At 35.0% G+C, this 13,809-nt stretch overlaps 1 protein-coding gene across 2 annotated transcripts in view; it reads right to left on the reverse strand.

The window, feature by feature from the left end:
- The window catches only part of LOC107668707 (regulating synaptic membrane exocytosis protein 2-like), a 162,303-nt gene that overhangs the window by 56,384 nt on the left and 92,110 nt on the right, over window positions 1-13,809 (reverse strand). For both annotated transcript variants that reach the window (XM_016460673.1, XM_016460674.1), the window contains exons 15-22: window positions 12,076-12,206; window positions 10,618-10,789; window positions 8,235-8,388; window positions 6,280-6,306; window positions 5,684-5,752; window positions 3,829-3,964; window positions 1,053-1,139; window positions 632-703 (exon numbers count right to left, since the gene is read on the reverse strand). In XM_016460673.1, coding sequence (XP_016316159.1) covers window positions 632-703; window positions 1,053-1,139; window positions 3,829-3,964; window positions 5,684-5,752; window positions 6,280-6,306; window positions 8,235-8,388; window positions 10,618-10,789; window positions 12,076-12,206 — 848 coding nt within the window. The remainder of the gene's footprint in view (window positions 1-631; window positions 704-1,052; window positions 1,140-3,828; window positions 3,965-5,683; window positions 5,753-6,279; window positions 6,307-8,234; window positions 8,389-10,617; window positions 10,790-12,075; window positions 12,207-13,809) is intronic.

Consider the following 13,809-nt stretch of genomic DNA (forward strand, 5'->3'; position numbering starts at 1 on the left):
TGTACAGTATTTGAAAAATAATGTGTTTTTTGAACATTAAAGCATGTCAACATATTCTGTTACACCAAATACACAAAATAATGATCTTTAAAATAGCATCATATCACCCCTTTAAAAACAAAGTATTGCCACATTAAAACTGTAAGTCTTGAAATGTCTAATTTTTCTGTACGTAAGAAGCGCTTTAGCAAAATAAGTGCAAAATGAGTGTATTACTAATTAAAAAACTGAAGAGCAAGTCAAAATGGTTTTCTATGTTAACAGACAGTTTGTCACAAAATTATGTTGACAGAGCTTTGCTTGTATTGAAACTTGAGCTTTCCTTTAAAGTCTAAGAAAGTGAGAGTCTCAGTAACAGATGTTTTCTTGTGTAGAAACATGACTCTGTTGTCCTAAGATGTGATAAATTATGTATGAGTGCGTTCACTAGTCTTCATTTCATATTTATAATGAATAAACAAAGTGACAAGAGCAACCTCTTATGCAGTGCTATGTGTGGGCAAGCTGTCACCTGTCAGTCAACTAGCAGCAGGGGAAAGTGGGAGGGTGAAAGTGTGAGAGGAGCGCTGTTATTGGACAGAAGGGGGAGGTGGGCAGGGCCGCGTAACGTTGCTCGGGCCTGACAGAATACCTGGGGTCCTGGATAGCGGGGTCGACGCTTGGCTGTCTGTGTCTGGTTCGAGGAGGGAGGGTAAGATACTGGCTGCAACCACAGGGAGTAAAGAACAGAAATATGGTTGAACGGAACTACTGAATATGGAGCTATGGAAAGATAACAAAAGCGAGAGATTGGCAGATAAAATGAGAGTGGTGTCAAAAAGAAAAGAGGAGGAATAAATTTTTTCCTGCTTTCTTTGGTTCTCTCTATGTGGCACATCATATTTCTCACACTGAATTTCTGTAATCATGTTATATGAAATTACGAAGGTATATGGAAACATTCCCATTTATGTTCCCAGTATCAGCAAAGGCAATCTAGAAAACAATAAAGCTTTTAAGGGCAAGGGCTGTTTGTAAACCGTGGCATCTGAGCGTGTTTTGCGAACTCATACCTGTCTGGTGAGTATCTGTCCTCAGACAGGCGATGTCGGGGGCCGTAAAGCGAGGGTCCTCCTCTCACACCGTGGTCTAAACTTCGACTGAAGGAGAGGAGAGAAAATCAGAGCCCTGCTATGACAAAGAGTGCTAGCGACACTAAATAAAATAAAAGTTAATTGAAAATAATAATTATGAATAATATGTACATAATTTTTATTTTTAAATAACTTGTTTTCTGCTTTTGATTTTTTTTAAATATTTCTATTTAGCTTTAATTGTATTTTATTTCAAGTTATTTTAGTAATTCATATAACTTTCAACTTTTCTTTTTTGTTTGTTTATTTCAGCTAGTTGCCACGGCAATATTTCTAATTTCTAGAGGCCCTAATTGAGCAAAAAAATATGCGATTTGTTGCAGATGCTGATATTTATGTGCCCAATAAAGTACAATGAAATTCTGAAAGCTTGTAATGTAAATCAATGAGAACAGTATAGCAGATATTTACATAAAATTATATAAATATCAGTTTTCATTCTGAATCTCCCAACAATATGTCTTAGTGAGATAATATTTAAATGCTTAGTTTTATGATCAAAGCAAAAAATATAATGTAATGCAATACAATGATATACAATGAACAATACGACGAATTTTAGATTAGGGAACACATATTACTTTGAGTTTTGCCTCCTAATTCGCTGCTTATTGATAGTCAGTAAGGTAGTTGTTGTAGTGGTGATGTTTAGGTATGGGCAAAGTGATCTAGAATATGGTCATGCATTAATATGCGCTTTATTAGCACTAATAAACAGCCCATATGCTAGCAATATGCATGCTAATAAACAACTAGTTAATAATGAATAGGCTTCCCTGATCTAAAGTGTTACTAAATATTACTAACAATACAAAAAATTATTATGGTTGCTTTATAAAACTCATCATAGATTTTATGTTAAAACACTGTTCACATGTGAAATGAGCAACAGCACTTTGTTCACTGAATTGTGTGTGCATACAATCTGTACATTTGTACCACCTCTTAAGATCAGCCTGAAACGACCAGACACATTGTTAAAGGGGTCATATGATGCTGCTAAAAAGAACATTATTTTGTGTATTTGGTGTAATGAAATGTGTTTATGCGGTTTAAAGTAAAAAAAACACATTATTTTCCACATACTGTACATTATTGTTTCTCCTCGAAAGGAAAAATTGAAATCGCATCATATGACCCCTTTAAAAAATTAGCCACAAGTTTTCAATGCTGGGATCCTGGAGTGAATGTTTGGCAAACCATCCTGATATCTTAGGCTTAGCATTAGTTAAATGCCACCTGGGTGGCAAAGTTGCTGAATAGCAAATAGACGCGACTGATATAAAACATGGATTTATCCTAGGGATTCACGATATTGGATTTTTGCCGATATCCTATATGCCGATATTTTTCAACTCATTTTGGCTGATAGCCGATACCGATATATTTCCTTTTGTTTGGAAACAACACAAAGTCTCTCCGGTGCAGAAATTATAAGCAAATTATTTTTAATTTTGGTTAGTTTTTAACAAGAACTTATTTGTTAGAATTGCTACATAAAAAACTAACTTTATTTTAAGATGATGTTGTTACACATTGCATATGCTTATTATAGTAATAACAGAAAATTATGCATAATTACAAGAAACTAACCCTAAACCAAACCCTAATCTTAACCATACAGAAAGCACATTAAGTTAATTTATATCACTCCGTACTTATTAGGGTTGCACGATATTGGATTTTTGCCGATATCCTATATGCCGATATTTTTCAACTCATTTTGGCTGATAGCCGATACCGATATATTTCCTTTTGTTTGGAAACAACACCAAGTCTCTCCTGTGCAGAAATGATAAGTAAATTATTTTAAATTTTGGTTAGTTTTTAACAAGAACATATTTGTTAGAATTAAATAAACAATAATGAAGTTCTTTTATAATGACAGTACATTGAAGATTTGAAAATAACTATAAATAAACTATATTAAATCGCTGCATTTTTTTTTTTCAGAAAGATGCAGTGGTAACTTTAACATTTTATTTTAAGATTTAACATTTGCAAATGGTCTAAAGCAAAAGAGTTGTAAAAATTCTGAAAATCTTTTAGAGCTCATAATTTGTTTAAAAAATATAACATATTACACATTAATGAATAAATCAGTATATATAACATTTTTTTATATAAATGTCATGTTTGTGATTTTATTTTGTTCATGTAAGCTATAGCTTCTTACCTTTAAATAAAAAAATACTCATGATTTAATGGCATCAATAACTGCTTTATTTAATCAGAAACACAGTCTAAATATTATTTGTGTATTTTTCTTTCTTTTATTAGAAGTAGGCTAACAGCCTAAAACTCCTTACTGAGCAGGCATTAGGACCCGGGGGAGACTGCCGCTGCTGCTGCTGCACATGCTATTACTGTTTACTCTATCATACACGAACGCGTCATTCTGTACGTGCTTTCACAGTTTAAATGCAGTGATCCAAAACAGTGAATCTAATCATCATTCAGGCAAAACTTTGCTTCAAATGAGCCACACTGATCTACACATGATCTAATCGCTAGCTTCCGATATTGGTCCGATAATATCGTGCATCCCTAATTTATCCATTTGATGTCAGGAAGTTGAAGAATGAGAATTGTTTCAATAAATCATCTTTTGTTGTCTTTGGAAGGAAGTCTGGAGTATGTTTTATGATATGACCTCTTGACCCATAACGAACGGCTCTTATGCTTTTGTTTGTACCTTTGTGGTGGAGGGACGCTGGGTGAGCGCGAGCGTGTGCGGGTCATGTCTGATCGGGAACAGTGATTGGACGACATCACCTGCTCAGGGACAGACAGAGTGGAGCTCTGGAAATCCCTGCCATTGTGCCGGTTATCTGAGGCAAGCACAACACAACACACATTTACTTCAGCAATGCCATTTAACAACCAAATTATAAATCATACATCCACTGAAAAATAGGAGCAAAGTAGCATCTAATACAATGGCATTCAGACATTTTTAGGTGTCCAAATACTTTTTTAGCAGAACTGTATGTGGTCTACCACGCTGAACTTTATTTTACAGTGATATCAACACTTCATTCAGGAACATGAAAACACCTTAAAAAGTGAACAGAACCAATGCGGTCAGTGTGAAATGACGGTGAGGATTTTCCTTGTGCTGAGTTGGGAGACTAAAGTTCACAGTAATCTTCTCTCTGACAATATCCTTTAATTTGATTTGTTGATAAGCATGTGTGAACAGGACAAGCCGTGTACGATTAGACATCGATAAGATCATTACAGACACAACTGACATTTATTCATTTATTCAGATCAGATTGTGCCCCATTAAATCAGTGTTTAGCTGTGTGTTCAAAAGTTTGGGGTCAGTAAGATTTGTTATTTATTTTTGAAAGAAATTAAAACTTTTATTCAACAAAGACACATTAAATTGATCAAAAGTGACAGTAAATACATTTATGATGCTACAAAATGATTTTTATTTCAAATACATGCTGCACTTTTGAACTTTCTATTTATCTGTGAATCCTTGTTTCCACAAAAATAGGAAGCAGCACAACTGTTTTCAACATTGATAATAATAATAATAATAATACTAAATGTTTCTTGAGCAATAAATCAGCTTATTAGAATGATTTCTGAAAGATCATGTGACACTGAAGACTAGTCTAGAGTAATGATACTAAACATTCAGCTTTGATCACAGGAATAAATTACATTTTACAATATATTTATATAGACACGAGTTGTTTTCAATTGTAAAAATATTTCACAATATTAATGTTTTTACTGTATTTTTGATCAAATAAATGCAGTCTTGGTGAGCAGAAGAGGCTTCTTTCTAAAACATATAAAAATCTTACTGACCCCATACTTTTGAACAGTATTGTATAGAATTACATTTCACTCATATTATGGTGCAAAGTGTGCACAAAAGTGCAAAAAGAGCCCTAAAATATATTTCTGTCATTACAACTCGCGGAGGGATTGGCATGGTAATGTACATGACAATGTTAATGTATTTGGTCTTGGCGGAATATATCTGCTACACTGCTGCAGTACCGAGTACAAGTACAGAGATTTGCTACTGCCAATACATCCACAACATATTGCTGTGAGCATGTAAGAAATATTGCTGCTGCAAATATAACATACATAAAATAACCCCCGTATAGCATACACGAATCACCTCGTAGCAGATCTATACAGGTGGAGCTGGGGAAGGTGGAGGGTTTCTGAAGCAAGCTGCGACTGCTACGGCAAGCACTAGTCATATATTTGAATGTTGAGCAGCGAGCTCATTGGCTACCGATACAGGAGAGAACCAATCAGCTGTGCCATGTGATAATGATGTCATTCGGTCAGATTGAGTTAGACCTATAGGACTGCGCCATCTAGAGTTTATTGCCAGAACTCCGTATATGTTTTGTGATTGTTACAAATACTTCTAATAGTTATATTATAAATGTGTTGATATGCATGTAATTATGAATTTAACTGAAAAGGAGTGAGTAAAATGCTTTCAAGCAGGCTCAAGTCTTCAGTTTTGTAAGTACAGTGCGGCGCTAAAGCAGGTGACTTAGCTGTACCTGAGATAACACCAATCCCGTCTTCACAGTCGTAATCAGAGAACTCGCTGTCACTGATTCTCTGTGACCCTGAGAGAGAGAGAAACAGAGAAAGAGATCACGAGAGTCATAACGAAGAAAAGACCCTCTTAACATGACTGTGTGTTGGAAAACATGTTGAAAATCACACCGATAACACACTGTGTTCAGACTCAAATATTACAAACAAGATCAGTGTGAGCAGAACCGAGCGGCGTGAGGTTTACTATCATTTAGTCTGAAATCAAAACAGTGAAACACAGCAAACACCAACCACAGAAAGGTTTGTGAGAGGCTGGGAAAAGCGTGACTCAGGACTGTTAACTAGGCTGCTTTTCTTTATATTGTAATGGTGAAGATCAGGCCTAAACAGGCAGATAAGCTGTACAATGAGGACTGGTGGCATGTAGCAGCAGCGATGGGCGTCAGCAGCTCCATGCATGTTGTGAGGGACAGCGTGGGTTTCTGAAGAGCATGAGGTGGAAGTGAGGGGAGATCACACTCTGAGAGTGTAGAGGAGAGTAAAATCACACTGCTGGCCAATCGCATGCTAGCTGGAGCAAGCAGGGCAAAGTTACCTGAGTTGTAAAAATATGGGCCCTTGTCTGGAAATGTGTCAGTGGTGGATAGACAGTAATATTTTTTGAAGGAAACAAAACATGAAAACAAGAAACGTCAACAAAAACAAACATACATAAAATATGATCATATCAGTTCTGGACATAAAAACAATACAGAATATACAGGACATTTGTACCAGAGCAGATTGCCTACATTCAAACTGGCAAAGTTTCGTATTCTGATTTTTTAAATTAATTTTAGAAAACTTCAAGTTCTTTCAATTTTTAACAGATAACAGACTACCGTTCAAAAGCTTGGGGTCTTTTTTTTTATTATTACTTAATACTTTGTAATCAATACTTTTATTTATAATTTTATCAGTATGTTAATAATATTCATTTTATTCAGCAAGGATTCATCACAAGTGTGATAATGATAATTATGTTTCTTGAGCAGCAAATTAGCATTTTAGAGTGATTACTGAAGGATCATGTGACACTGAAGACTGGAGTAAATTAAATAAAGAAATTCAGCTTTAAATCACAGAAATAAATTAAATTTTAAAATATATTCACATAGAAAACAGACATTTTAAATTGTAATAATATTTCACAATATTTCTATTTTTACTGCATTTTATATCAAATAAATGCAGCCTTGGTGAGCAGAAGAGAATACTTTCAAAAACATTACAAAATATTACAGACCAAATGCTTTTGAACAGTATGTGTGTATTTTTGCATATCTCTATGTAATACAGTGCAATTCATAAATTATTTTATGATTTACACAAATAGTAAACCAAACACAAAATTATGATGAATGACTGATGTAAAAATCAAACAAATCACACAGAAGTTGATTTCCACAAATAAAAGTGGCCCAGACTCCATTTCAAAATGTGATTCAATGTGATTTTTGCTTTTCACAATCAGATTGAGATCACATTCAACTGTAGTGTGAACACTTAAAGTGATAGATCACCCCAAAATGAAACTTCTGTCATCATTTACTCGCCCTCACCTTGTTTCAAATCTGTATGAATTTCTTTCTTCTGATGAACACAAAAGAAGATATTTCATAAAACAGTTGACAGTAGACTGCCAAAGTATGAAAAAATAAATAAATACCATGGAAGTCAATGGGTACCAGCAACTTGAGGATGAGTAAATGATGAATTTTCATTTTTGGGTGAACTATCCCTTTAATGCAAGTAATGCATTACATTACTTTTTCGATACTTTTTGTCCCCTGGGCTGGGCTTGCTTATTAAAAAAAAAAGTTACATTTTTGGCAACTCTAAAGGCCCTTTCACACCAAACGTGAAACGAATAAGCCTCAGGCTGAAGGAAGTGCCTCCAATTTCTCTTAACATGGGGACAAGAGTGCTGTCGGTGAATACATGGAAAAACAAAGTAACTTATGCTACACAATTCAAAAAGTAACTCAAAGATTTTACTGTAAATTTAAAAGTAATGCGCTACTTTACTAGTTACTTGAAAAAAAGTAATCTGATTACGTAACTTGAGTTACTTGTAATGCATTACCACCAACATATTAATATTAGTGCTGTCAAACGATTAATCGCATCCAAAATAAAAGCTTTTGTTTACATAATATATGTGTGTGTGCTGTGTTTATTTATTATGTATATATAAATACACACACATGCAGTATATATTTTGATATATACATTTATATATTTATATGTTATATTTATATACAGTGGGTACGGAAAGTATTCAGACCCCCTTCAATTTTTCACTCTTTGTTATATTGCAGCCATTTGCTAAAATCATTTAAGTTAATTTTTTTTAATCGCGATTAATCGTTTGACAGCACTAATATTAATATGTGCCACTAAGGAGAAAAAAAATAGTATAAAGACATACCGTCTAGCTTTTGTACCTTAGGGTCAGCTTTGTATTTCTTCCTGAGAGTGTGTGCTTGTGTTTGCTGTAACAGTACGTACTCTGTAACCTGCGTGTGGGGCTCTCTCCGTGCAGGAGGCGTCTCTGCATGCAGGGCGAGGGGTTCGGCAGCGGCATCGAGGACTGGTCGTGTGTTTGGAGCTTATACCAGTGAGGCTGATCGTCCAGCAGCGCCGTCTCCAGCTCGATCAGAATCTACACACACAAACACACAGGATATAAACTAGGGCTGGGCGATATGACCTAAAATCAAAACCTCGATTAATTGAACACTTTACCTCGATTACGATTATTGAACGGTTATTTTATTCATTTTTTTTTTTTTTCATAGTTCATTAAAGGTTTGCACTGTAAATATACTCACCTATTAAAGGTGGGGGGGTTTTTATTCTAATGAAAGAGTGCATTTCTTATTTTTCATTTTTTTGCAAACAAAATAAAGGAATATTGCCATGTCAAAAGTAGAAAATAACCAGCATCTCTTGCAAACAAAATACATTTTAAATATCGTCATGTGAAAAGTAGAAAATAACTTGTATTTCTTGTAAATTAATATTATTTTAAATAATGTGAAAAGGAATGTGAAAAGTAGAAAATAATAACTTGCATCTCCTGTAAACAAATGATTTAAATAATGAATGTAAATAGAACTCTGCTGCTTAAGAGAAAGAGCAGGGCAGCATCTCAGTGATCTTGGACCACAAATCCAGTCATAAACCAGATTTAAGTAGCACAGGTATATTTGTAGCAAAAGCCAAAGATACATTATATGGGTCAAAATTATAGATTTTTCTGTTATGCCAAAAATCATTAGGATATAAAGTAAAGATCATGTTCCATGAAGATATTTTGTAAATTTCCTATCGTAAATATATCAAAACTTAATTTTTGATTAGTTATATACATTGCTAAGAACTTCATTTGGACAACTTTAAAGGTGATTTTCACAATATTTGGATTTTTTTGCACCCTCAGATTCCAGATTATCAAATAGTTGTATCTCGGCCAAATATTGTCCTATCCTAACAAACCATACATCAATGGAAAGCTTATTTATTCAGATGATGTATAAATTTAAAAAATTGACCCTTATGACTGGTTTTGTGGTCCAGGGTCACAAATACAAAAGTTGCCATGCCAACCTGCTACTGTAAGCAAAAGCATGCAACGCTTGCCCCGCCTCCGGTGTCTTCTGATTGGGCCACTGTTTTGGAAATGACATTGATGAGCGGCGCTGCGTGTAAAAGTTTAAATTATTTTAACGCGCGAGATGCACAAAAGACGCGAGCGCAACGGTCACGTCCGTATAGCGCCGACTATGGTAGTATGTTTTTAAGGGGAAAGTATTAATAGGATTAAAAAAACGAAATAACTGACATGGGAAAATTACGTTGGTTAGAGCGAGTTATCTCGTCTTTTACAAGAAAACGCTTCCCCGCCAAAAACGAGTTTTTACGGCTTTTCGTGTTTTCACTGCTAGACACTCGGGGGCGCTATTACGCATCTTCTGAACGAGTACAAAACCGTTTGCATATGAAAAATAATGCGATCATCAGCAATAGACAAGCATATAAATGAAATCTGCATAATGTTACGGAGTAAAATGTTGATCTGGGAAGTGGTATATGTCTGTGCAAGCTTTGGAGGTATTAATGGACGCGATTTACTGGATTTATGCTTTGATAATCTTACTGAATATTATCCAGAAGTAGTTTTTGATAAAAATTTGATTTTCTCACCTTTTTGCTCAAAATTATGCATTTTTGTGAAACCTACCTATATTCAAGTGTTGATAAAAAAAGAATGCTTTAAGCTAGAATAAAACTTATTTAAAAACTTATAAACTTGTTTAAAAGTAGAGGCTCTGATCTTTATTTTGCTGTATTGCATATTCAAATATTCATACAGCAAAATATACTGGAGGCCATCAAATTTTAGTGAAAATCATCAAAATCGCTGGTGGTGGCTGGCAACTTTTTTCAAAAATGCTGGCGAGGAAAGAGTTAAGAGCAATAAGACAATAACGATTTTTGTCATAATATTGCAGCCTAGTTCCTGTTTTAAACATATAATTCAGACACAATTTTAAACAGCAGTTGTTATTGACAACAGTTTAGGTATTAGAGTTAATTTCGATTTCGATTCCTTTCCAGTTAATCATCCAGCCCTACATCAAACACACATCCATTTATCATGACTTGCAGCGCTTTATGAGTTTAAGATGCAGTGCAAATGTGGAATAAAAGAAAAAAACTTCCAGTTATAATGCTAAGCGTTTGCAAAGGAAGGCACAAAATAGTTTTATAATTGATGTTAAACTAAAACTTCTATTCACGTCTGATATTGTTGCCTCAACAGCTGTCTTACATCACACTGTGTACATATTGTGAGATCTTTTCAGGACGGTGTCGGTGTCTCTCTCACCTCTCCCAGGAACTCGCTCTCCTCCTCTCGGACTCTGGCCTGGTCCCACAGCGTGATCTCCAGCATGCGCTCCCTGAACTCTCGTCTGTGCACCGGCGAGTACATGAACGTCTGGTTCCACTTGGGCTCCAGAGATTTCTTCACTGTTTTCGTTCTCCTCTTGCTTTTATCGCTGAGAAGAGCAGGTGAGGTCATAATTTACAGCTGCTGATGTGACTTTACAGACCCACAGAGACACTAAACCAATCCAAGGACCCCCGATTTGAAACGTTTGAATTAAACGCACACGTTTTTAGACATCATTACACCTAATTATTCATTAATTTTTTTCAGATTTTTTTGTTTCTTACTTACAAATGGAATGTATAGCTTTATTAGTTGTTATTTTATTATCTGGGTTGCAAAATATTTCACATTAATTTTCCCCAGGTTAAAATCCCTTCTATAAAAGGAGGATTCTGGAATGTATTTCACTAGGTTTTGACGTCTTGGTTATTAAAGTTTGCTGTCTTCTAAAAAAAAATACACTTTGTGTCCTGAAAATACTCAGTGGGTTTACTATAAAAATGGATAATTAAGCAATTATGTCAATGTGATTTTGAAGGCTTCATGTGCTCACTGTGGATAGACACAAATATCTTCACTTCAGCTTTATTTTACATCTTTAAATTTCTACTTTGACGATTCTCCAACCTCAGATTATTATTCAGTTTTAGTCAAGTCAAGTCAAGTTGAGCTTTATTGTCATTCTGCTGCATGTGGGGACATACAGTGGAACGAAATGTCGTGCCTCAGAGGACCACGGTGTTACATAAATACTCCACCAGCGATGAACAGTGTTTTGTCACTACCACAGCATTGTTAAACACATTGTTTAGAGTCTTCAATATTAAGTGCTTTGTTATTACCAATACAGAAGCAATCACTGATGTTATGGCATAATGCTGCTGCTGTTGTTGTTGTTTTTTCACCCCCTCCTCAAAAAAAAAAAAGTAAAAATAAAATAAAAATAAAAATAGAATAGATATATTTAGACATTTTCAAATATAACTTAAATAATGTTGATATGAATATACATTAATTGTTTTTATTTTTTATTTTATTTTTTAATTTTGGAGAATTGCACAAAAATTAAAAAATCTGTTTTTTGGAATTTCTATGCATTAAAGAATTTTGAACAGCAAATCAGCATATTAGAATGCTTTCTGACGGATCATGTGACACTGAAGACTGGAGCAATTATGCTGAAAATTCAGCTTTGCCTCACAGAAATAAATTACATTTTAAAATATATTCAAATAGACAATGGATATTTGAAATGTAAATAATTTTTCACAATATTTCTATTTTTACTGTATTTTTGATTAAATAAATTAGAGCTTGGGTGAGACTTCTTTTGAAAACAAAAATGATTATTTTTGAAGGACAAAAACTGGATATCTCTGAACTCTGACGTACCTTCTGTCGGGGAGGAAGTAGATTTTGACGTATGGATTCCTAGGTCGCCCGTCTTCTCGTGAAAGCAGGTCTTTGGCGCCCAGGACAGTGACGATGAGCTGATGTCCTACTTTATCGTACCACAGCTTGACCTGCAGGAAGAGACGGGCTCTGTTAGGAGGTCTGTGAGGAGAGCTCACCCCAGAAGGTCCAGGGCAGACCTGCAGAGCTCTTTATGCAATGTGTGCAGCATCACATGCTTGGCAGATCTTTCCCAGAGCAGGAACAGCACCAGCACACACCAACTACATCAAGCTGACTACCTCTCAACTCCTCAGACTCTAATCATCAGCTAAATTCACCACTGAAACAAACACCAAATTCAACTACTTCTAAGCACTGAATCACATAGTTTGACAGCACAGTGTTTAAGGGGTCTGACTTTATACTGTCCTCAATATTCCAGGTTAAATACAGCTTCTTTACTATAGACTATAATTTTGACTTGTATCTCAGTTTGTAACCTATTTATTTATATTTATTTAAACAGTACTGCAATTACTACAGGGCAAGGCACTGTACCAGGATACAAACTGAGGGACGAGTTTCTGGAATAATGTATGCCACTGATGGACACCAATTGACTTAAAATTGCATTGAACCCAGAATATTCTTGTCTATGATTTGTGCCATCTGGCATGTTGGGCTGCAGGTGACAGGATGTGAACAGTTGTTTGTGTGCTGCCAGTCTGGGCTGTGGAACATCCCATCCCTCATGGGCTGGCCAGGGGATGAGGGCGCGTCTGCCACAGGTCTCGTCCAATCAGATGAGCCGAAAGTAATCACAATTTGTCACATTTACTCTAAAACTGACAGACACTTTCAAAGCCCAGCAATCCAAATCAAATAACATATCACACAACAGAACAGAAATGTAACAAAAATTAAAAATACTCAAACTTTGTGTGATTATCTGATTTCAACCCAAAGCAGAATTTAAACGAAGCAGCTTTGAAAGTCTCAGTGGCAGCTAGCTGGGAACGAATTCAACTAAAGATTCAATCTCACACATGCATCTATTCTTACACAGTAAATAAATCCTAAAAAAAAACAGTAAAAACAGGAAGGGCGAAAACTGGAAGACTGCAGGAAGGTTATAAATGTATGGAGAAGTATGTACTTAATTGAAAAAATCATATATTTTTAGAAATAATCTAATCAGTGTTAATTATTTAAATCTGCCTATTTATTTATTAAATAATTAAATGCACCAATTTGTTTGTAATATTTCAACAAACTTATAATAATATCCATAATTTATTCCCCCAGCATTTGCCCTTCCAGATCACTAGAGCTGAAAGAAACACACGTCTACAATGCACCTTTAGAGAGAACTTGCTGTTCTAGATAGATACTCCAGTACTAATGCATGCCGCAAAGCAACAGAAAGAGCTCAATACAGACTAGAGCAAGCCAGGTAGCTTCCATTGCAAAAACAGCAGGGGGAAGGCTTCAGTCCAAACAAATTGTACCGTTTGATTCTTCCACAGACGTATCGAGGTCTGTGCTTTTATTAGTTGACTGCATCAGGAAACAGAATGAAATCCATTTTCGTCTAAAACTCCATTTTTGAAAACTACAAAAGTTTATTATTGCCGTTAAATGGGAGATTCCTCATGTTGTTACTTTTTTCTTTGTGGAACAGATTTTTTTCTTAATTTTAAATATTAAAAAAATAAAAAATATTAATTTTTA

This window comes from Sinocyclocheilus anshuiensis, unplaced genomic scaffold (genome assembly GCF_001515605.1).
Source record: "Sinocyclocheilus anshuiensis isolate Anshui unplaced genomic scaffold, SAMN03320099.WGS_v1.1 scaffold108, whole genome shotgun sequence".
In the NCBI taxonomy this organism is placed as follows: domain Eukaryota; kingdom Metazoa; phylum Chordata; class Actinopteri; order Cypriniformes; family Cyprinidae; genus Sinocyclocheilus; species Sinocyclocheilus anshuiensis.